Genomic DNA, 24,307 nt, shown 5'->3' with positions numbered 1-24,307 from the left:
AAGTCAATGGACAGAACTAATCTTGTTTCTCAATCTGCAAAAGTGCCAGGAAATGTGGGGGAGCACTTGGGTATTTGCTCACCAAATATCCCTCTTTCCTCCTTCTTCCACACGGAACATATTCACCTTTTCTCCAAGGAAGACAACTTCAAATTCCATACAGTCACCACTATAATCTGAAAATCCAAGACCTCTAGGTTGTCTCTAGATGTGGCCTGACTCTGCCTCCCATTGGTCCAGAGCCCTATTAACCCAAAAGAGCCTGTAACTGTGCTCCTCTCCACACATCCCCAGATACAGTGGAGGAACAGAGTAATGCACCACCATGCTCAATAGTGAAGAATGAGAAGCACACAGAATACCCTGATCTGTGGTAATTCTGGTGTCCTCAAAGACATACAGCTTAATTATTTTGAATATCACTCTTGTAGACAGCCCTGTGGTTGCTGTCAAAATGTGCAAATTCATGAATTTAAGAGTGAAGTTGGTCCTAGTCAGAAACTATTCCAGACACGAAATTAGTATAAATACTGATGGTACATCCTCAAAAGAGCCCCATAGCCCTGACCCTGCCAAAGAGAGATGTGGCTATGAGTACAAAGTGGTCAAAGATCAAATCTTCTGTAAAAGACAACTGCAATCACCTTATACTTACAAAACACTTTATGAATAGCCTGTTTAAAACTTAGTCAACAAGGCCACCTTCTATGACTGCACTCATATGCAAGGCCAGGCGGGAGGCAATGTTCAAGACTGACGAATCAAAAACATGCAAAACAAGTGATACTTCCAAAAGCTTTTAGATCTACTGTCTAAAACATTAAAACAATTTCCCAGAAAAAATAAACAGAAGGCAGTAGTATGCAAAATATTTATTTTTATAATTGTCATTAATACAGCAGGAACTGATATGATTATAAAAGATACAAAAAAATCAGAAGAATGTTAGCATTCAATAGAAATTAAAACCTGAGCTGAAGGCTGATCAGAACGTCTGACACCTGGCACCATTCTGATGGAAGTTAACACGATTGCTAGACTTCTTAAACAATTCATGAAATGAAGAAAAAGTTAAATTTCAAAGAAGCTACATTGCACTGACACATTAAATCACTTTTGTTGCTGACAAACATTTAAGATAAGCAGGGTTATCTAAAGCTCACAGTCTTGAAGGTAGGGAGATGTGTAAATTATAGATTTTTAATTAGCAAAAAACAAGCTTAGTTTTTGTTGGTAAAATATGGTTTGTTTATTCAAACCATATTTTGGATCTAAAAGGCTGGCTCAGTTTGCCAGAGCACAAGAAAATGCCAAGAGGTCAAGGGCATAGGGACGGATCAACGTAAATCCATCCCAACTCCTGGAAAACCAGTGACACAGCAGTAAAAGTATTAGTAGGAATAGGAGAGACTTGAGGTCTAATTCAGTTCTCACTTTGGATTCTGTAGTATCTCTTACTATGAAGTTGGTAAAAACAAAACAAAACTTCTTACTCCTTTAATTAATAACTATCCATAAGCAGAAGGGAAGAAACAAAAGAAAGCTAACGTAGAGTTATGGGCCTTGATTAAAAATCTGTGAACTTGAATACATTTTAATATGTTGAATCTTGAGTCATACTTATAAACCAATGGTTAATATACTACAAAACTTTACAAACATAAAATCTCATCAGTTGCAGAACTTCAAAATTAATGGAATTAATTTCTTCTCCCTTTTAATTATTCTTTCCACAAAACGTCCTAAAACTGAGTAATCATCAGCATGCCTGCACTTTCACAAATATGTCATTAAAACACGATGGTTTTTGTCAAAATGATGCAGGAAGCAATTTCAAATGAGGTCAAGGATCTTACACTCTCAAAACCTATTTTCAGTTCTTTGTGCTCCATGTCACATAAAAAAGAAATGAGGGCAGCTGGACTCCTGTAGTTTCTTTCAGTCTAATAATGTCAATAAATTCCCAATGTCTCCATGCTAGGAAAGGATCCAGTATTTAAGTGCTCTACTATAAAGCATCTAAATGAGATTGCTTTTATTTGTTACTCCTTTTTTTTTTTTTCTTTAAAGAACACTAAAACAGTGCTCCTTACTTAACGGAGACGAGCCACTGATTTCCTCCCTGTACCAGCTTTCCAAGAGGATAAGTGAGTTTTTGCCCTGATATTTTTACCCCGGGTTTTACGAGGCTTCTCCTCTTTGTGCACCTTCACGTGCTGCCTCAGATGAGAGCTCTGGCTGAAGCATTTGCCACACTCACTGCACTGGTATGGTTTCTCCCCTGTGTGGGTTCTCTGATGTTGAATAAGGTGGGAACTCTGGCTGAAACATCGGCCACATTCATCACACTGATAGGGTTTTTCTCCAGTATGAATCCTCTGGTGCTGAATGAGGTTGGAGCTCTGTTTAAATCTTTCTCCACACTCATCACATTTATAGGGCTTTTCCCCAGTATGGATCCGTCGATGCTGAATGAGATTAGAACTCTGAAAGAAACTTTTCCCACAATCAGCACATTTGTGGGATTTCTTTCCAGTATGGATTTTCTGGTGTTGAAAAAGAGTTGAACTCTGACTGAAGCTCTTTTCACATTCAGTACATTTATAGGGTTTGTCATCCAAGCTTCTTCTCAGTCTACTCAAGCTTGAGTCAAACCGAACAGTCATTCCCCATTTCTGCCGCTGCCGGCCTGTTTTGCGCTTGTTCTCATAGGCTTTTCCTTGGCTTGAGCTCCGAGAAATACCCCCTTTAGGTTTTCCTAACTTCATGGTGAACAGTCAAATGTACTTGTAAGAGAGTCTACCGTCTTCTTCTGAACTAATGTTTCATTCCCTAGAGCTACAAAGTTCAGAATTTTTTGCCTGTAGAAGAAAAAATAAGAAGTAAATTATAGATGATCTGCTAATTATTCAACTTTCATATCTCTTTAACCTATCACAGTTGCATTCATGCTTAAAGATGTACTCAATACAAATGCAAACAAAGACAATTCTGGGGGAAAATACTTGCAAAATAATTCTAATAATTCCAAAGTTTAAGCTTAATATATATCACCAAATTTTTACTGAATTTACTTTTGGAATTTTTGCCTATTGGGATAGGATTTAAAAAAGTGATGAGGTGAAATATAAACTTCTTAGGCATTATCAAATGAATATATAATTGTGAAGGATTAAAAAGTAGAGACAATAAAATCTTAATGGGAATAAAAATAACTCCAAAAGACAATCAAAATTTATGTAACAGAATATCATTATGTTTTAATATTTATGCCCATGTTAAACTTCTATTCACGTACTGATGACTATTTAATTAAGGTATCCTAATTGGAAAAAAATGACAAATTACACTACTTGATGATATATTCCTGTTTATCTTTATTTGTTTAGCTATTTTATTTCCATAGCTATAGATGACAACTTAGGTCTAATTCTGTAGCATAAAGTGTTTTGAAAGTAGGAACTACTCTATAAAGAGTGGTAGGTTTACTGTGTCTATGAAAAGATGTCTTACTATTACTTTTTCTAGATTCTAATGATTCATGAAAGAAAATAATTCATTAAAACCTTAAACAAAAGTATTGCTTTTGCAGAGAGAAAAACTCCAAAAAAACTTTTACCAGATAGTAGAATGAAACTGAGTAGAAAAAAGCATGGTAGGTGGAATACAAGAAAATGAAAGGAGGAGAAGGTAAGTTTACATGTAAAAGTAGGAAGAAATTTTTAAAATTCCCAAATGCTGCAAAATTCAGTATTTCAAAAAGTTGTGTTTATTTACTTATAAGGTTGTCTTAAGTTATTTAAAATAATAGCCAAAACAAACAAACAAAAAAACCCACAAACTCAAAATAGGTGGCAATGTGTGAGAAGCTAGGACTGCAAAAGTAATAAAATTATTGAAACTATTTTCCATATTTTGCGTCAGGAAGTAGATTTTAAAATAGGAATAATTACTCTGGGTTTCTCTGCATACAAGCATATAAAGGGAATAAATGAAAAAACAAGTAACATCATTTTCTTGCCTTTTATCTTACTGTATAATTAAGAGTTTAGACCCAAGATTTTATCTGGATATTTAATAATTATATCTACAGTAATTATGGTCAGTATAAAAGTAAGCTGCATATGACACAAAATTACAAAGCGAGCACTACCCATTCCTTAACTTAAGCAAATATTTACAGAATGTTGTTAGGTACATGGTGTTGATATTAAAAAAATAGCTATAATGACAATTACAAGTATTTTTTAAAGCATATGCATTTCTTAATACTAAGTCAGTGGCAGGAAATGCAGAGACTATCAAATCCTCCTCCGGATGAGGAAATCATACTAACAGGTAGCTTATGTGCCAGATACTGTGCCAGTTCTTTATTCTCACAGCAGCTTTATGCAATTCCCTCCGTTTTAAGCTAAGGAAAGGAGGGCACAATGCACACAGGCCGGGTTCCCTGACTGCAGAGCCTGTACTTGAGTGGCAGCAAGGACGTTCACAGCGCCAAGCCCAGCACTCCGACGGTGCTCTGTGTAATGCCCCAGCAGGTGCGACCACGGAGGCAAACTCGAGAGCCAGGGGCTACTTGTCCTGTAAACCTGGCTAACTGGAATGCGCCTCAGTTTCCTCGTACGTAAAATGGGATGGTGATAAAGCAGCAACCCCATTCGGATGTTAACAGTTTAGATGAGTCAGTATGTGTAAATCACTCTCAGCGGCCCCGTGCTGCCTAAGCGTTTGTTCAATACATTAAGTACTTAAGCGCGACAAGAGACGCAGGGAGAGAGGACAGACGCTCAAGGCCCGGTTCCGCCCGCCTCTGGCCCCAAGCCCCCTAGGTCCCGGTTAAGGCCTCACCCCTGCCGAGGCCTCCGCCGGCGGCCCCACACTGACCCGCCCCGCCGGCCGCGGTCCGACCCCGGGCCCGCTCAGCCCTCCGCCCCGCCCGGCGGCCCGGCCAGGCCCAGCTCGGAGGCCCGGGGCGCCCGCCTCGCCGTCGCGCCGCCCAGCCGCGGCCAGCTCGTGCCCGCACGGCCCCCGAGCACCCGGCCGTGGGCCCCGCGCGCCTCAGGCCCACTCACCGCGGGGACGGCAGCAGCCCTCGCTCGCTGGTCGCCGCCCGCGCCGCCGGAAGTGCGGGCCGCGCCGTTCGCCGGCGCCGCCGCGGTCGGTCTAGGAACGTGGCGGAACGACCCTCTATGGTCCCAGGCCCTCCTGAAAGAGTTTTGTTCGGGTTTTTCCTGTTGTTTGTTTTATCCTCCCACCCCTCCCATCCCTCGGGAGGCGTCCCGGGACCCCCAGGACCTCAAGACCTGTGGCCGCCTCCGTTTGTGGTCGAGGAGTGGCCTGTGTCAGGGCTTTTGAAACCAAACACCAGTCTGTCCAACCTCGAAACTACAGTTTTTCCCAACAAATATTGAGTACCTGGTATAAAGAGATACTTTGGGGAGCCTAAACTCTTCCTGACTTTTTTCACGAAGTGAAAAATTATTACCAAAAATCTCCTGCAAAACGGGAATGATTGCACTTAATTTACAGAAAAGGAAACCAAGGCTTAGAGAAGAAATTTGCTCAGGTCCGCACTGGGTGAGTGGGACTTGGACGGCCCGGGATTGGAATGGCTCTTTTCGGCTCCACAGTCTCTTGATTTTCAACACACCCCTCTTGTTTCTCCTTCTCTCTGGGTTCTTTCACGCTACAGGTCCTCCTCCTCAGCCTACCTGGCTGGTGCTCAGGCGTCTGACCATCAGACCTGTCCTCTCTGAGCTCCCCGCTGCCACCCAACTCCTCCAGTCTGATGGCTTCAGATACTGTCAATGTGTGATGGAGACTCCTGCGTTCCTAACTCCAGTCTGCCTGTGGCATGCAAATACTGAACTCCAGACTTGTGTGTATATCCCATTGACTACTCAATAGCTGCATTCACATGTGTAATGGATTTCCCAAACCTAACATATCCCAAAACGAATTCCTGATATTCACCTAACCTGTTCTTTCAACAGTCTTCATCCCGGCAATAGATGGCAACTCCATCTTTTTAGTTGCTCAGGCCAAAAACCTTGATGTCATTGTTGTCTCTTCTTTTTTCTCCCAAAACCCACATGTGATCCACCTGCAAATTCTGTTGGCTCTATCTTTAAAATATTCATTATCAAGCTACTTTCAATACTTCCACTGCTGTAACCTCTACCAAGCCACCACCATCTCCTGTCTGGATTACTGTATTGGCTTCCTGACTGATTTCCCTACAGTCTACTCCCAGCCTACCCAGAGTAATCCTTTTAAAACCTAAGTCGGACCATGTCATTCAGTTGTTCAAAACCCTCCAAAGGCTTTCCATCTTATTAGAGCAAAAGCCAACAACCTGATAGTGGCACACAAAGCCTGTTGTGATGTGTCTCTTGTGTTCTTTATTGAGTCTGCAGTGCTTAGAACAGTGCTCAGAGGGTGGCAGACACTCAGTAAATCTTTGTTGAATGAGTGAGTTTTTAAGATGTTTCATTGTTTACGAAGTGCCTTTACAACTATCCTCTGGTCATTCATCTTTTTTTTTTTTTTTTTTGAGACAGAGTCTCACTCTGTTGCCCAGGCTAGAGTGAGTGCCGTGGCGTCAGCCTAGCTCACAGCAACCTCAAACTCCTGAGCTCAAGTGATCCTCCTGTCTCAGCCTCCCGAGTAGCTGGGACTACAGGCATGCGCCACCATGCCCGGCTAATTTTTTCTATATATATTTTTAGCTGTCCATATAATTTCTTTCTATTTTTAGTAGAGGTGGGGTCTCGCTCTTGCTCAGGCTGGTCTCGAACTCCTGAGCTCAAACGATCCACCCACCTCGGCCTCCCAGAGTGCTAGGATTACAGGCGTGAGCCACCGCGCCCGGCCTGGTCATTCATCTTTACTATAGTCTCATGAAGCAGGGATAGTAGGATCTGTCTTGCAGATCAATACCATGAGGCGAGAGAAGGAAACCTGTCTGGTGTGATAAAGTGAGTTGTTGGTGGAGGCTAGTGAAGAACAGGAATTGATACTAGGAAAATGTGTGCTCTCTTTGATTCTAACTGATGCTATTCGCTTCTGTGACTATGCTTGCTTTTAGTTGTTTAATAAATATAGTTAATCAGAATGAAAAACAGAGATAAAAACAAAGGTAACTCCATGATAGGCTAGGCTTCCTGGATGTGAGAAGCCTAGTTCTGCTTCTGTATATATGGCTTGCTGGCTTGGTGCTTAGCGTAAGTGGAGCCATGGCAGGCTTCACTAAAGTAAAGGAAAACAAAGCCCCGGGGAGGTAACTGCAAGTTGCTTTCTTTTCTGATAAAGGGCTGGAGAATCCAGGTGCCCTCCAACCAACTAAGTAGATAAGAAGAGCAAGACATGATCAGCGCATGAAGGGCTTGTGCAGGGCGTGTGTTCCCAGTATCGCTTGTAACCAAAAACTAGAAGATATGCAACAACAGCCCCCGTCCCCCGTCGGAGACCCTCCTCTTCCCCTGGATGATGTTAACCACAACTGGCGCCAGTGCAAAAAGCCCGAAGCTTAGAGTCAACAAACCTGAAGCCAACACGATCAGCCACTTCTAAACAAAAGGAACAAATAAACTGAAGGGGGATAAAGTGCAGACTAGTGTATCGTGTGCGGACTAGTGTGTCGTGTACAGACTAGTATGTCATGTGCAGACTAACGTGTTATGTGCAAAATAACGTGTCCTGTGAAAACTAGCATACAGAAAAGTATAAAAGCCTAATCTTCACCCCAGGGCGGGGTCCTAGTTCCTGGAGAGGCCACTGCTTGTTGGTGCTCTGGAATTTGGACCCTGGCCCGGGGCTAGTCAATAAACTCCTCTGCCTTTTTGCAGCCTCAGTGACTCTGTCATTCTGTTACCGGGCCGAGGGAATCCGGCTCTAACACTAGATGAAATCAAAGGTGTTCCCACTCTAAAGCTGGGGCTTTCTGCTCTGCAGGGAGCTTCCCTGCAGATGGCAAAGCATGGAGCTGAATGAAGTCTGCACAAGGAAGGCCCACTCAATAATCTAGATAATAGCTGGATTATTGTCAAGATCAGATGAGGTAGTAACGTAAGGCACTTAGCACAATGCATAACAGACAGGAAATGGGAGCCGTCACTATGACTTTTACCACTGAATTATTATCACAGGTTGTTAATGCTGGTGGTTGGAAGGTGGGAATAAAGGGCAGTGGCCAGAGACACAGAGACGGTTTAGGAAAAGTTTTAAGAGCAGAAATGACTTGTTGGGACTGAGCTCTATGTACATTAAAATAAAAAGATAAATTTTTTCAAAAACAATTTTTTAGTAAGATAGTTATGAATTAAAACTCTTTCCATGTCTCACATAAAGTTGGATTATCTCTTTTTTTCTATACCTGAAAATAACTGGGCCGGAGGTATACAGATTAGAGCATTGGGCCAAGAAAGATTAATTTTTAAAAAGAGAGAGAAAAGTCAGGAAATAAAGGGGTGGGGGACACTAAGAGTGGATGGATTAGGAGGTGAGGATGGAGAGAAGCAAGGTTCAGGAAAGTACATGGGGGAGAGAGAGGGTAAAGAGGAAAAGGAAAAAGAGCAAGAGAGAACACAGGCAGAGTTTTAAGCCCTCTATTTCTGTATTAGTATAATAATAGTTAACACTTACTGAATGCTTATTGTGTGCTGGGCACTGTTTGAAACACTTGGAGTATCTCATTTTAATGCCCCTGTGGGATCGTTGTTCCTGGGCATGTGCTCCACCCTTCTGGGATCTGACATCCCTGCCTGCTGTGGTGTGCCTCCCGGTGCCTCCTGGTGAACTGTGTGCCCAACCCACTGATGTGGACTTGACCACGTGACTTGCATTGGCCAACTGCACGGGAATGGATGCAAAGTACACATCCTAGAAGCTTCAAAGAAGCTTCAAGTCACTGTGCTTCCACCCGGACTCTGCTATTTCCCTCTGCCTCAAGAAGTGCATGTCCCAAGTAGGGGTTGCTCCTTTGGTCTAGGACCCAGGATGAGAAGACACATGGGGCAGAGCCACATAAGCCCCCTGTAGCCACTCGGTGGTACAACACATAATGTATGAGAGAAATAAATGCTCTTGTTGTAGCACTGAGATTTTTGGTGTTATTTGTGACTGCATTAAAGTTGACTAATATACCTCTCAACAACCTTGAGATAGGAAATATTATTATCCCATATTTTACAGATGAGGAAACTGAAGCAAGAAACTTGTCCAAGGTGACACATTTATAAGTGGCATAACCAGACTTTGAAGCTGGAGAATGTGGCTCCAGAGCCCATGCTCTTAACCTCTAAATAACAATGTGTATCTCCCACATGGGATTCTAAGTTATTTTTATGTGAATTAAATTATTGAAAATGATCACAAAACACAAAGGAGGGGGGGGGGAAGAGAATGGGGGCACACAGTCTGAGCGTCTAACAGTACATTTTTCTAGGGAATTTGGGCCAGGAGAGGCCAGACTTCTTCATGGCTGGGGCATCTCTGGGAAACTACCCAACAGAGGCCACTGTGACCCTGAGCCTGGTGGTATTTGAAAGGTCTGTTCTAGGAAGAAGAGTCTGCTGGGCTAAGATAAATCCTGGCCAGACAGTTTCCTTTTCCTACGGCTTTTTCCTCTGTACCTGCACTTGCTAGCAGACACACACACACACGCACACACACACACACACACACACGTGTGCGCGTGCGCTGTCTCAACAGGGAGCACTGCTGCCTTGGCTCTGAGTTTGGCAACACTGATCCCCAGCCCAAGTGCAAGAAGTCTGGTTATATGTGTGGCCCAAGTGCAGTAACAAGAGTGGCCCATCCCCCATTAAGGGGTCTCGTCAGCACAGGGGCTGTGAACAATGGTTCTGTCCACCAAGCCTAAGACTTTGCTTTCTGTTTCCTTCGGACTCTCTGGGAAAGGAAACCCTGGGAATTCCCATTTCTGGGCCTGAGAAAACATCTCTGTTATAGCCCGATCAGAAGGGCACAGACCCGCCCCGCCCTGCATCATGCGAGTCTCGGGGCACGTCAGCAGCTGGCTTGCTCCCAGATAGCTGCAGCTCGTGGGGCCTGAATACAGTGCTTCCATCTGGCTGCTTTTACTCTTGGAGCCGCTTGGCTCTAATTGACCGAGCTTCCTCCCTGATCACCAAAGAGGGGCTGAGGGCAGGGGGGCTGCTGCCCACCACTGCACCTGACAAGGATATCCCACTGCTACCTCTGCAGCTGCAGAGCATGTGTGTCCTATACACAAGAGGCACATTTTGCATTGCTGGTTCCTCCACAAATCATCTGGTCAGACTGGATAAACCCTGGGACTCGTTTTCCTGGGACTGAGGGGCCAGATGCATCCTGGGTGAATACATGGCTTTATTTTGACAGTAGGAAGGTCTTTAGTCCATTTTCTGGTAAACATTTCCAAGCAGGTAGCATATGGTTATCACCACGAGGAAACGAGATGTTTTTTGATCCCTTCTGGTAATTTGTTCCAGCAAACAGCCCTGTTTTCCCTGAGTCCAATTCTTTTGCAATCATGTTGTTTTTGTCCTGTGTTGTTTATTGGTCTCTTTGGTTTTGAGGCCTGGCTGGGAAGACAGTCCTGTTTTAGGAGAACACTCTCTGATAGGGATCTTCGCTTCAGCTCTGGCTTGCTTTGTTACTTGAGATGCTAGCTGGCCAAGGAGCATATGAGAAACACCCTAAACTGTATGGAGAAAGAAAGCTGGAGCTCCCCACAGAGACCAGCAGGAAACCACGGCGCCTAGCCTTTAATGTTTGAAGTTGTGGGGTTGAGGTGAGCCTCTGAAAAGCAAATATGATATTGATAAAAAGATTTTTGAGCCTCTCAGATGACTGTGGAAGTATACCTTTTTCCATTTTCTGTGCAACTTGTTAGTGATTTTTATGACCTATGATATTTGGAAATTAGTTTTGACAATGTCTATTTTAAAGGTGACACCTACCTAAAAAGGCCTTAAAAAATATTGTAATAACTTGCAAAACAAATAAAAACCAAACACCAAACAAACCTAATGGGCTGGTGCTTACGAAGGTTTCCTGCTCTAACAGCGTCCAGTGTGCTGGGCCCTCGTGCCGCTCCCGGGCTGGCAGGTGTCTCTCGGCCTGCAAAGGTGCATGCAATGTCATGGCCAGCGCTGGCTCAGCCTCAGGCCTCCATGCAGGGAGCTTCGCTGGCTCTCAGTTTGGTGGGTCTCCTGACCCTTCCCAGGGTTTGGCCTTCTTCTTCTGATGAGGAGACCCCTGAACACAGGTGTACTGTGGCTCTATCTTTGTCCCTCCAGGGCACTGGCCTGGCACAAGGCAGTCACTCAATTACAGCTGAACAATGGATGACAGTTTTCCTAGACCTGAGATGGTAAATAAGGGATAGGGGTAAAATTACCAGGGAGCACCTGTTTTATTCATTTTCTACCCTCTCCTATGTCCTGCCTCCAGCCCATTTAAGCCCCTGCCTGGAAGATTCCCAAGGCCTTCCTGATGCTAAGATTCTGCGATTCAGGGTGGCCCTATTGTTTATCATCTGGGCCACGTGAAGACCCCCCACCCATGACAGCCTCTCCTCAGGCCCCACACTGGTCCCCAGGACGTGCATGGATATGAAGGCGTCAAGTTGGTGTCAAGAGCAGTGGGCTATGGCTCCTCTGCCAAACAAGGCACTGGACACACAGTGGGATAAGACTTTCGCAGGTTAGAGCAGGGGGTCAGAGGAGACACACAGAAGGAAAAAGAAACAGAAAGCTTGGTCCTCACTTCTTCAGGCCAATACAGCACACTTTTATTGAGCACCTAAGAAACTGCCACACGAGAGCAGAGACAATAGGGCAGTGGGCAGGCCTCCCCTCGCATCTGTGTGTCTCTGTGACAACGGAGCCATGTCAGGGGATCCTGGTGTGATGTTCACCCCAGTAAGTGGCTCCACATGTCCTGGCTGCTCCTAAGCTCTGCTCTTTATGGGCCACCATAAGGAGCGTCTCCGCACCTTGGAGATGGAATCTCACTCATCTTCTCAAGCCTTTATGGTTCTTCCCTTTAAATCCGAGATACAAATTCGCGATCTAGAGATCCCGGTGGGAGAAGAGTTTGGTCTTCAGTTTGCTTTGTCTTGGACAAACACTTCACATGACCGACGTAAACTGTTGCATAATTTTGCAAATGCTTTCTCATTCATTCCTGAAATTCTCCATCGTTGACAAACACAAATTATTCAGTATCTGGCCCTGGGGAATTCAAAGCCCTTTCTTCCAAACAGACATTTCTCCTTATCGTTCTCCCTTGAGAAGAAGCACAGAGAGTTGTCCCTTGCCCACTAAAGGAGAGGAATGCAAGCCCAGAGAGGGCAGGAGGCAGACAGCCGTCCACAGGACCGTGGGATGGGGCTGAGCACTGCCTTTCAGAGTCACTGCAGGGCATCCACCCTTTCAACGTAGTGTGAACCACCCCCCAAAGGGATCACATTGTGTTTCTTGCAGCTTCTCATAAGGATTCCTTCAAGTCTTGCTGATGAAGTTAAGACTGGTTTCTGCAGAGGGAAGGTGGTCTTATGCCTGCTGTCACCTCTGCCCCCAGGGGCCAGGTTGTGTAAGGCTCATGGGTGACATAGGAAGCCTGGAGGCTGGGCACACCGTGGAGGCAATGGCTGGGAGCAGGGCGTGTCCCATACCTGCTGGCAGTCCCTGCTTTTCCCAGCAGAGTTCCTGCGTGGCAGCATGACGTGAGCGCAGACAGGGATCTTGTGGTTAACGAGGAGGGATCTCGTGGTTCACGCAGGGGCTCTGGGCCAGGCACTGAGCAAGTGGATAGAGCCTGTGCCCCAGGCACGGGGTCAGTTACTGCTCTCCTGAGCAGGAAAGGTGTGGCCTGGACAGGACTGGCCACGCAGATCCCACTTGGAGACCTGGGTCTGCTCCCCGTGAGTGCTCACTTCAGGGCCGAGAGCTAGGGCTGGGGTACTCGTGGTACTTGGGCTTCAGACAGGCAGAAGCACAGGTGCTAGACTGCTCAGGCGGTGGCCATCGTCACTGTGACCAGCCAGGGCCCAGCCACTGGGGCTCAGGTGCATCTGCTGCTGCTGGAGCCTTCAGAAGAGGCAGGCATTGGCCAGCTACTCGCCCCCTACCAGCTGCTCCAGGCGCTGCAGCATCGTCAGACGCAGGGCTTGGAACCTGGAGGGAGACACCACCAAGGGGCATCACTGAGCAGGACAGGACAGGGAGGTGGGGAGCAGAGCGAGGGGTGCACAGATACCTGATCCAGGAGATCCCTGCTCCTGACAGGCTGACGGAGGCCACTGTCCCTCCTCTGCCAAGGAGAAGGCAGGGCCCGGCCTGTGTCCTGAAGGAGCAGTCAAACGGGGCTGTGGACAATGCAGAGCTTCAAAGCAGAAACTTGCCATTTCTACTCCAAAGACTCTAATAGGGACAAGAGCACGCTGGAGTGGACAGGGTGGCAGGGCAGGGATTGGGAAGCTCGTGTTCCAGCCCGGTCTTTGCAATCACCTGTGCTGCAGCCTTCCTCACCTGGGCCTCAGTTTCTTCTCTGCACACTGAACAAAAGGACTAGTTGGCCCCCAGGTCCCTCCCAGTTCTCAAATCCTACAGTGACATGACCGACTGCATGGTGGATGGTTCCCTCTGACTGGGGTCTCCACAGACTCGCCTTTGGGGCCTGACTGCACACATGAGAGCCAAATCCAAACCCACACCCTGTCCCCAGGCCCGGGCAGTGAGCGGCCTGCCCTTCCCTCCCTAAGCTGCCCTCCACCGGGCCCTGGCTCAATGCCCTCCACGTGTCTTGCTCCACACTTCACCTTGCTGAGGAAGAGATGTCATCGGGACCCACAGCCTGACTAGTCTCACATAGCCGGGCCCTGATGTAGCTTCCCCAGGAGCCAGCAGGCGACACCTGCTCACCTTTCCATTGAACTAGTCCCCAGCACCTGAAAAACATCAGCTGGTGCTGGGAATTCCAACAGCTGGCACTTTGGGGCAGGCTCGGAATTCCTGCTGGTATGAAAGGTCCCGGAGCAGGCTGAGCCCGGCCTGGCATTCCCTCTCCTTGGCTGCTTTTCCTGGAAAGCTGGATCCAGTGCCCACCTGGCCTCCGCCTCTGACTCCCCTGCCTAGCTTTTGCAGCCTGTGTCCTGTGCTGGTGAAGACGCCAAGGCTGGACGGGTGATTGGGGGCTGCATCCCTGCCATGTCTGCAGGCTGTCACCCCAGCTTGGTGGCAACAATGAGCAGGGGGCCGGAGGGTGACAGCAGGGAGCCAGGGCTAGCAGGCTCCCCAGACTGCCAGGGCACCTGGCGCATGGGAGGAGAGGAAGCTCCGGCCTGGTGCTGCTGGCATCAGGCCTTGCGCTTGCCCTGAGGCTGGGGGCCCCCACTGGCTGTTTAGTGCTGCTTACTTCGTGGTCAGTTTCATTATTTCTCTTTCCTCCTCTTCTTTTAATTTTTCAACAAAACTGTCCAGCACCGGCATTTCAAACTTAATGTACTGAGCAACCTAGAAAATCCAAGAACATTTTAATGTGCTTTAAATTAGAAGCCAAAATGTGTTTTCTTTTCCTCCAGGCTTCCTCAGTGGCCCATCCAGCCAACGTCTAGTATCTGGAAGTAACTGCTCTTTTCCCACCCTGCCCTCAGCTCTGCTCTGGTGGGTAGGAGGATGGGAGGATGGGAGGATGGGAGGATGGGGGGATGGGGGGAGTCCATTCTTATCTCAAAGGCAACTATTAGCCCTGGGAGGAAACATTAGCCTGAATATCAGGAAAAGCATTCAGTACAGCAGCATTGTCTCGCTGTGTGTTCTCTGGGGCTGGGGGCACGGTGGTGGTGGAGCACCATTGTTTCCCACAATGGAATGGAAGGCCCAGCTCCCTGAAGAGCCTGAGGGATACAGGGCCACCAGCCTCCTCCTTGGGGTCTAAACCCTGTCAGCTTCTTTTACACAGAGGAGTTTGGAAATGCACTCACCCCAGCCAGGACGCAGGCTGTCAGCAAGTCCGCAAGACTTAGCCACCGCCCTCCCTGTCCAAGGCTCTAGGTAGGCCCCAGGTAAGAAGCCCTTCTGAGTCTTTAACATAATGACAGCAAAATACACTCCAGTGAAGGAGAAGGCCTTACTTGCCTGAGAGGAAAAGGGAGGGCCATGTTTCTTCTCTCCCCTAAGCTGATGGAGCTGGTGGCCACTGACAGGAAGTGGGGGCTGGAGCCACCACTGTGCTGGGCTCGAGGCCCAGCGGTCGGAATAGCTGTGGAGCCCCTAGAGCCACGTCCTGAGAGGCTCCGGCTAAGGTCACCTTTAGAGCCCTGGGAGTCCCCCGAGGCCTCCCCAGCCTTGGCCCCACTCACTTCGTGGGGCACCTCCACGCCCAAGTCGGCTTCCATCAGGAATATCTTGACGATCTTCTCGCACGGCCCGTGCAGGATTCTAGAAATCAGTGGATACTCACAGTCTTTTAATTTTGTCCGCTCTGGAAAAGAAGGTGATTCTCAAAGTCCGTGGTACATTAGGGTCACCTCCCTTTGTTCCAGAACAGGAACTGATAGAAGGTGTGTGTCTAGGGTCCTGGGGAACCCTCTTCGACCTGGCTGATGACGCTGCCCTGAGCCGCTGTGATCATGCTGACCGGGAGCAGAACACGCCGCCCCCGAATCTGCCACTTTGGCATCAGGATTTTGCTGGGCTGAAGGCAACTGAGAAGAAGCAGATACAAGAAAAGCTCCGTCCTCCCCTATTTGCCTAGAAGCAGGACACACATTTGCCACAGTGTCCCTGCTCCCTTCTCTACCAGGAAGCACGGAGTTGACCACCAGAGACAACCCTGGAGCCTGAGCAGCCCCAGAGGGCACCAGAGGGATCCTGCCACAGATCTTGCGGAGGCCAGCCCTCACCTTCCACCAGCCCCCCACGGAGTGGCCTGCCCAGCGCTGGCCTCCCCAGGCACTCAAAGCCCTCTCCTCCATCTCGTCACTTCCCTAAAAACGTACTGTTCTTTTGCTAAGGTGCAGCTTAAGCCCCAGTTCTAACCACCCCTTGGAGTCACTCAGCCCTGGGTGTTCCCGCTGTGGGTTTGTAGGATGCAAAGTTAACAAACTCCTGGTTGTTTTTCTCTTGTCAATCTCTTTTGTTAATCTAATTACAGGGCCCCAGCCAATGAACCTAAGAGAGAAAAGATTTCCTTTCTCCCCCACAGTGTCATTCTGCAAAGACCCAGCAGGAAGAGAAGCAGTATCTGAGCAGGTGGGGGAGGGGGAGGGGGGCAGGACCCTGCTCGGTGACCAGCCTGTGCAGCAGGAACGCTGCAGGAGGGACCTTGGGTTCTGCAGCAGCAGCCTGACATGCTCCCCACCCCTCCGACTGAACTACAACCAGCTAGAGGCCCTTTTGTTTCACTGGAGGAGGCTGGAGAGGGTGGCTTCCCATACACTTCCAAGGGATGGTGGAAGAGATGGCAAGTGTGCCTGGGTTTGGGTTGGGGAGAAACATTCATGGCGGGAGGCACAGCTTGTTCCCTGGTGAGGAGGACTCCTCAGGGGAGGAGGAGAATAGTGGTGAGCTTGCTGAATGGGCAGAGACTTTTGTGTTTTTATGACCCAGAAACAAAGGCAGACACTCACCGCCAGACTCGTGAAGGATGTAGAGCGCAAACTCACTGGGGCCATCTTCCACCTGCACAGGCAGTCACAGGAAGTCAGACCAGCGTGCTTGGAGATAAGAGAGAACAGACAGGGTCCCCTCGCAGTAACCACACCCCCAATGCCTCGCACAAAAGTCCCCAAGGGCCCTCCCCTCTCTCCTCTCTCGCTGCTTAAAATTCCAGGGACCACAGCTCTGCAGAGGAACCCTTGCTAGAACTTCTACCCGGGAGCTGCCGGCAGCTTTCCCAAGCCTTTCCAGCCCTCCCTCCCCCAACAAAACAGCAAATGGCCAGTGTCCCAGTGCAAGGCCACTCATGGCCCGACTTACCCTGAACTTGTTCAGCAGCAGGGTGAGCACATGCGGGGTTGTCATGGTGCTGTTGACCCTCACGTTGGTCACGGACCCATAGGCCGGAGTAAACACGGAGGTCTGTGTCAGGAAAGGGGGCAGTTCAGAGCAGGTCCAGAGGGGACAGGGGGCTGACATCACTGTGCTGAGCAGATCCAAGCAGGTGACCCTGGGCTCTGGGAATACCTGTGCCTGTCTGTTCATGCAGGTGCATCCAGAAGCTCTTCCCAGGCCTAGGGGGTGCCAGGGAAGCTGTGATAGTGCCTGTCTTCCAGAGGCCCTAAGGAAGATGCCGGCACACCCATAAGGCCCCCCTGTCTGGATCAGAGGAACCAGGACCACGGAGGTAACTCACAAGGGGTGGGGGAACCAGTCTCTGCCTCACTCCATGGATCAAGTCACCGAGTGTCTGTTGATTCTGAGGCTGAAAGCTCCCCAATCTTTCTCCTCCTCCCCACTCTCCCAGCAGGGCTGAGCGGAGACTCTTGAGTCATACTGCCTCAGCTCACCAACCCGTCCCCTTCTAGTCTCACTCCCTCCAAGCCATTCTCCACACTGCTGTCCAAAGGCACAACTTTCAAAATCCTTGCAGCTCAAAGTGTGGTCTGCATCAGCTGCATCGACTTGCAGCCTCAGATCCCCACCCCCAGACTTTCTGAGTCAGAAGCTGCACTTGTAGAAGAACACCGGGCCACGCAATCTGTGCAGCACAGTGTGAGCAGCACTGTCTGCAAGCACAGTTCTAAACACATCTGCAGGCTTCCTGTGGCCTACACAATACTATCAGTAGCTCCTCTCGTCACGCTCATGTGACACCATGATCCTCTCACAAGCACCCTCTGCTCCAGCTACATGGGCTTCTTCACAATTTTGGGGGGGCCATATTCTATTCTTGCAGGAATCTTGCCTTTGCCTATGAGACATCATATATGAAATCAACCAGGACGTTGCCTGACGCGTAATAATAGGTCCTCAATAAACACTAGTCACGCATTGAACATGCTAAGCATTTTACATACAATCTTTGTTTTTTTTTTTTTTTTTTTTTTTGAGACAGAGTCTCACTCTGTTGCCCAGGCTAGAGTGAGTGCCGTGGCGTCAGCCTAGCTCACAGCAACCTCAAACTCCTGGGCTCAAGCGATCCTCCTGTCTCAGCCTCCCGAGTAGCTGGGACTACAGGCATGCACCACCATGCCCGGCTAATTTTTTCTATATATATTTTTAGCTGTCCATATAATTTCTTTCTATTTTTAGTAGAGATGGGGTCTCGCTCTTGCTCAGGCTGGTCTCGAACTCCTGAGCTCAAACGATCCGCCCACCTCGGCCTCCCAGAGTGCTAGGATTACAGGCGTGAGCCACCGCGCCCGGCCTACATACAATCTTTGATTTAATCCTCACAACAGCCCCTCGAAGTACCTGTAACTAGTCCCTTTTTCTTAGAAAGGAATCAGAGGCTTGGGGAGATTAAGTGGCTTGTTCAGGGTCACCAGGTCGCCTATGGAGAAAGGACAGAGCCACAACTCAAAGGAATCTGTGATGCCTGAAACTCCACTTGGTGCTGGTGCCTCCCAGCGAGGGAGAGTCCTCTGCAGGCGAGCTTCTCCTTTCTTCCAGAACCAAGTTCAAATGTGCATATTCTTCCACTCTGGTCCTAGCTCTGCTTTCCCAAGTAGGTAGCTGAGTCTCAGGGTTCTTAAGGGACATTCTCAGTGTCCCCAGCTGGTCCCCACTCTGGTAAGTACAGGCATACCTTGAAGATATTGTGAGTTCAGTTCCAGACCATCACTTAAGTCGAATATCACAATAAAGCGAGTCACACTAATTTCTTGGTTTCCCAGGGCATATGAAAGTTATGTTTACACCATACAGTAGTCTAGGTGTGCAATAGCATTATGTCTAAAAATGTACATAACTTAATTAAAAAGTACTTTACTACTAAAAATTGCTGGCACAGAGGCACGAACAGAGCACATGCTGATAGGCTTGCTCGATGCAGTGTTGCCATAAACTGTCAATTTGTGAGAAGTGCAATATTTGCAAAGTACCATAAAGAGAAGTGCAGTAACATTAGGTATGCCTCACCAGGGTCAGACTCAAACTCAGACCTGTTTCTCCCCATCTCAATTCTAGTTGAGACTTACAATGACTCTGGGTTTTACAGAAATCCAGAATTAGGCTTTTAGTTCACCCAGACTACGAACTCGAAGAGTCAGGCTAATTCAAAGAGACAAAAGGTCTTGTCAACAAGACATTGTTAGTGTTTCTTCTGTATGAATCCTTTTCTCAGGGTGACGCCAACCAACTCCAAGTAGGAACAAAGGTCCCCTGGCTGCCTTCTCATCTCCGACCACAGATGGTTCTAACAGAACACATTAAAACCCAACAGGGCAGGGCGGAGCAGTGGGCACAGCTACAAAGTCAGACCCAGTCTGGAAACAAAACCAGCCTTGCTGCGAATCACAACAGCTTGGGAAAACGGGTGAGTGAAGTAATGGTGCCCAGTTCCAAGAAATAAAACCCAGAACAACTACCCCGGAAAGTCAGTGCTAGGACTTATTATGTTTTAATTATTGTCTGTGACTCAAGGAATTTGTACCCTTGTTTCTAAGAACACGAGTTCTGGGAGAAAGATGGCTTTTGTACAGGGTTTCCCTTTGGGAGCCCCTTAGTCACCAGGAGATGTGAACCAACTGTCCAGAGTACCTAAGATGCTATTCCATGTCCTGGAAGGCAGCACTTCTGCCTGAAGGAATGGATCACATTCCTCAGGTAGGTGGTGACTAGAAGGCACGGCCACCTGCCCGGGTCTCGGCTGAGGCCAGGTGTCTGGCTGGCTGAGCAGCTCTTCTTGGCAGGTGGTCCAGATGGAAGGAAAGGCTGTGATCAGAGCCCTTGCTGTCCATTCCTGTTCACTTCAAAGGCCACAGAGTGCTTGAGACATCATGTCCCTGTGACGTTTGCAATGACCACAAAAAGGTTTAACGTGCCAGATATAACTCTTAGATATGAACGAGACCATTAGAGAAGAGGTGGATACAGCAAAGCTAAACCTCACTATCCCGTGCCTTGAATCATGGAGCAAAACACTCTTTTTTTAGGAATGTAGAACCGGAAAGAGCCTAAATCCAGGCACGTGTTTTCCAAAATTTTTTGAAGGATTCCTTAAAATAGCATATCAATATTTATTCAAATACTAACAACTGGTGCTTAACCCTTTATAGACGAAATCCCTTTTGGAACAAGATTTAAAGAATACCCAAGTCATATGATGGGTCCTTTAGCTAATCTACGTCATTCTTCATCTCCCTGAATCTCTGCTTAACTTCAGGCCTGGCTCCCCCTTCACTCTCTCGGGAGACTCTGCTTTGGAATAGTCCTGGGTGTTCCTGGATTTAGCAAAGGCAACCTGATGGTCATTCTGTCACACTCACTGCAAAGCCAGCAGAGGGTGCAAAGGAGGTCCTGAGGTCAGAGCAGTGTCCCTTCAGCTTGTTGAGCAGAATTTGGCTTCATCCCTAAGTCCAGTGTGCCCCGAGAGCAACTTGAATGGCCCCCGGAAGGCCTGACCTGGGCTCCCTACTCGGACCCCAAGCCCTCCCTTCGCCTAGGCCCCCCGTCCCCATGAGTCAGCCTCTACCGATGAGGGCAGCTGCTTCAACTGGAAACCTCTGCTTTCATTTCCCAGTGCGGCAGGCAGGATACGGCCTGTCACAGCACACTCCCCCCGGGGCCCGCCCGGACTGCCACTCACCCCATTTATAGTAACAGTCAACTTCTCCTTTTACAGTCCAGTTTGTTTATGCAGTGATGTAATCTGGGGAAGGCGATCTCTTCCTGAGGTCAGTACAATGCCTCCTTGGACAAAGGCAGAGTGCTGGGAATCAGGAGCTGTCTGGGTTCTCTGGGACACACACACACAAGCACCCTGGCACATTGCAGCTTAATCTGCCCAGCGAGGGTGCTGGCCGGAGACACTGTGTTCCCACGGAGCAGCCCGTCGAGCTGGCGGGGGAGCCTCACAGAAGGGCCTCAGCATTTCCGTCTGCCTCGGGCACCCACGGCTTACTTGCCCCAAAGCCACTCTACTTGTGCGAATGGACTGCAGGGGGGTATGGTGGGAAAAAATACGTCATGACCAGGAATGTCACATTGACAAGACTCTGGGCAAGAGATTTCTCCTCCTGAGAACACGGGGATGACAACAGCTGCCTCCCAGGCCCTGGTGAAGACTAACTCTCACGTGACTATTATGGGTCCAGTTGTGCCTGTGCTGGGGGGTGGCTCCCCACGCACCCCACTTCAGGGCCCAGAGGAAAGGCCAGGCTGGGACATCATCACCTTGTGATTGTAAAAGTGCCCGTTGATGGAGAACCGGTGTCTCCGGATGCGCTGGGCCTCGCCGGGCGCGCGGCACTTGGGCCTCCTCTGGATCATGCAGCTGGCGTCACTCTTGGTGCGCATCAGCTGTGGTGTCTCCTCGTCCTCCTCCAGGGGCCCTGCAGTGAGAAACGGGCGAGAGGGTGGCAAGGGGCAGTGACGCTGACATGGCGTCTGTGTGCTGTCTGCGGAGCCTGGCTCCCTCGAGCCTCATGGCCACATCGTGCTGGAGCAGACAGTGAGCTGAGCGCTGTTCCTAGGGTGGGGGCAGCTTCCCTAGGAAGGGCTGGGATGATTCCCAGTTTGCAGACAGGAAGGTGAGACCCAGCACAGGGTAACCCATGCCACGGTGCCACTGGTCTCTGTCTTGCGGCACCAGGGGAGGTCTTTGGTGGCCCCAGCCCAATCCTCTGAGTGCCCACTCTGGGACAAGCCCTTCCCTGAGTATGAGGGAGGGGACACACAGAGGACAGGTGAGCAGTTACTGATTCCAGAGGCCCTGGAGGCTTGGGGGCCTGGAGGGCGCCGTGCCCCCTGCTCACGCTCCTTCTTTCTACAGAGGAGGGGGATCTCAGCACAGGGCTGGGGATTCATGACACTGACAGACTATGTCACCTGTACAAGCCTCTGCTTTTTTTTCCATAAAGAGGAGCAGGTGGGGAGTGTGTGTAGAGTGCTCACAGGTGGGCCCCTGAGTAAGTGTTAGCAAGGGCAGCTCCTGCAGACGCATGAAGCCGCTCGCTGTTGCTGCACAGAGCTGGTCTTTGGAGACTGTGGCTGTGAGCCACGCCGCTCCTCTCCCACCCTGACGAGCTGGGTCCCAGGCACCTCGCAGGCTGGCTCACCTGAGCTGTCTCTGGAACTCTCGGCCTTGTGCACTGGCTGAGTGCCTGGCTCCTGGGTAGTGACCCTGCCATCCTGGGGAGGTGGCTCCTTTCTGAAAAGAGACATTCTTGGTGCTCCAATGGATATGGGCAGAGAAAGGGCACTCAGGCCTGAGAGAAGAGACCAGTGGCCCCTGGGGACAGGACACAGGCAGGAAGTGGGGCAGTCCAAGTTGAGACCTGGATTTCACACCACGAGAGTCAATTTAAAACAATGCAAGAAAAGAAAAGGCTTCCCATGGTGTCTGCTGGGAGAAGAGTGAGTCTGGCCCGAGTGGCCATGCTGGGCTGTGTTGCATGGACACATGGACACATGGACACATGTGCACAGCCGGGGCCTGCGTTCCACACCAGGCTTGGCCAGGCCAGCCTGTGTGCAGCCACGTGTCAAGTGGGTTGCTGGACTTCCCCAGGGCTTGGTGGGGTGTCGGGCAGGCGCATCCTTGAAGGGGCCAACTTAAGGGCATCTTGGCAGGATAGACCCCAGGGCAGGGCAGCTGGTGCCAGGCTGGAGAAGGAACGGGTGTGAAGGGACGTGGCCTCACAGTCTGGGGCACTTGGGGAGAGCAGACAGAAGGAGGGTCCTGAGAACACACAGGGCAGAGCCAGCGGCTGCTGTCTGTGCCTGCTTTTACTTGAGGGAAGGGACACATGAGTCACACTTGCAGCCCTTCTTAGGAGTCTGAAGTTATGCTCTAAGTCTGTGTGGCTCAGAATTCGCTGTGAGTGACCAGGGACACCCGGGGATGTGCAGGTGTCAGCACGCTGAGTGCTCTCAGAGCATCAGTTTTACTTGAATATTCGAAGGAGGCAAAGCCCTGAGTGAGCCTTGAAGGGGTTGTCCCTTGCTAGGCTCAGCCGATAACTGCCCTTTCTGGGGATGGGGAGTGGGAGGAGAGACAGGTCCATTAAACGGTAAGACAGGCAGGAAACCATTTCTTCCTGATGGAAACATTCTTCTGAAAATAAAATAAATCTGATCTAAAATTCTGATAACTTGTAAAAATAAATTTGGACATTAAAATAAAAGCAGAGTGTTAGGCTAAACGTGTGTGAATTTTTAAGATAGAAGAGGATATGCTGAGCAAGGCGCGGGTGTTGGAAGCCCCCGGCTGCAGCCTGCTCTCCTTGCCAACAAGGTGGCTCATGTGTGGCTGTTTGAGCAACGTGAGTGGAGGTGATGGGAGCCCAAAACAACCCACAGGAGGGAGAGAGAGAGGCAATGTGGCCTGTCATCCAGGACAGCCACCCGGGGGGAGGCTGGGTGCTGGGGCCCAGGAAGACTGTGAGTGGCAGTCTCGGGACCTGGGGCTGGGGCTGGGCCATGTTCCCATGTGAGTCCCCTACAGGAGCAGGGCTTCTGTCCTGAGGCTGAGGACACCCCCACACCACAGAAGTAGAGCTTGGGTTGGACCAGTGTCACAGAAGCCAGCTGGCCTGGCCGGGCACTCACCGGTGGCAACTGGGCCGTCCAGGTGCCCACGAAGCTGAGGGGAGGTGCACTCGCTCCCGGTCATCCTGCACCTGGAGCCGGATGGGCCGCCTGAGTCCCCAGGCAATGCTGAGGAGCCCCTCGATGATCAGAGCCCCTTCCTCCTGTGGGGGTGCACAGAAGTCATCCTCTGCCCCCAGGACAGTCACCCTCAGGGATCGCTGCCCATCCTCCCTGCGCCCCTCAGGGGCGGGACACCCTGGAAACTCAGGCCCCAACACACCCCTCCTCCTTGGTGTCCCTTCCTCTCCTGGGAAAGGGCCATCAGCCCCTACGTGCTGTGTGGCAGGAGGCCCGGGCCCTGCGGGAGGAAGCCTGAGGCGGGCCTTCCACTGCTCAGCTCCGCCTGGCCAGGGCCTCGTCCAGGGACACAGCAGCTGGGTCAGGTGTCCCATAGGAACCCAGCTGCTGTCCAGCAGGCACGTCCACCCCTCGGGCGAGGAAGCAGTTCCAGGGAAGCACAGCCCGGTGGCTCGTGCCAAGCAGGATGCCTCTCTGCCCACACCGCACCTGGGCAGGGGGCCCAGAGGTGGCCCTTCCACACG

At 49.7% G+C, this 24,307-nt stretch overlaps 2 protein-coding genes across 7 annotated transcripts in view; both read right to left on the bottom strand.

Moving 5' to 3' along the window:
- Window positions 1–905: 905 nt before the first annotated feature.
- Window positions 906–5,112, bottom strand: ZNF22 (zinc finger protein 22). 2 transcript variants are annotated; one of them, XM_069460417.1, is made up of 2 exons: window positions 5,076–5,112; window positions 906–2,861 (listed from the first exon to the last, which is right to left on the bottom strand). In XM_069460417.1, exon 2 carries the CDS (start codon window positions 2,766–2,768, stop codon window positions 2,094–2,096), a length of 675 nt encoding a protein of 224 aa, XP_069316518.1. In that variant the 5' UTR covers window positions 2,769–2,861; window positions 5,076–5,112; the 3' UTR covers window positions 906–2,093. The 2 variants fall into 2 exon arrangements, with proteins under 2 accessions (XP_069316518.1, XP_069316519.1); XM_069460418.1 differs by lacking the exon at window positions 5,076–5,112 and adding an exon at window positions 4,852–4,876.
- A 6,585-nt stretch (window positions 5,113–11,697) lies between these two features.
- Window positions 11,698–24,307, bottom strand: part of RASSF4 (Ras association domain family member 4) — a 34,386-nt gene continuing 21,776 nt past the window's right edge. For 3 of the 5 annotated variants that reach the window (XM_069459879.1, XM_069459877.1, XM_069459878.1), the window contains exons 5-12: window positions 23,724–23,866; window positions 22,232–22,323; window positions 21,348–21,505; window positions 16,989–17,090; window positions 16,640–16,691; window positions 15,371–15,492; window positions 14,425–14,522; window positions 11,699–13,184 (exon numbers count right to left, since the gene is read on the bottom strand). In XM_069459879.1, the coding sequence (XP_069315980.1) occupies window positions 13,124–13,184; window positions 14,425–14,522; window positions 15,371–15,492; window positions 16,640–16,691; window positions 16,989–17,090; window positions 21,348–21,505; window positions 22,232–22,323; window positions 23,724–23,866 (828 nt within the window). In that variant the 3' untranslated portion in view covers window positions 11,699–13,123. Of the gene's footprint in view, window positions 13,185–14,424; window positions 14,523–15,370; window positions 15,493–16,639; window positions 16,692–16,988; window positions 17,091–21,347; window positions 21,506–22,231; window positions 22,324–23,723; window positions 23,867–24,307 lie in introns of all 5 variants that reach the window. The other 2 variants (XM_069459874.1, XM_069459875.1) reach the window with 1 other exon arrangement.

The sequence above is a fragment of the Eulemur rufifrons genome, chromosome 28 (assembly GCF_041146395.1).
Source record: "Eulemur rufifrons isolate Redbay chromosome 28, OSU_ERuf_1, whole genome shotgun sequence".
In the NCBI taxonomy this organism is placed as follows: domain Eukaryota; kingdom Metazoa; phylum Chordata; class Mammalia; order Primates; family Lemuridae; genus Eulemur; species Eulemur rufifrons.
Note: the sequence above shows the minus strand (reverse complement) of the source record. Positions and strands in the feature narration are given on the sequence as shown.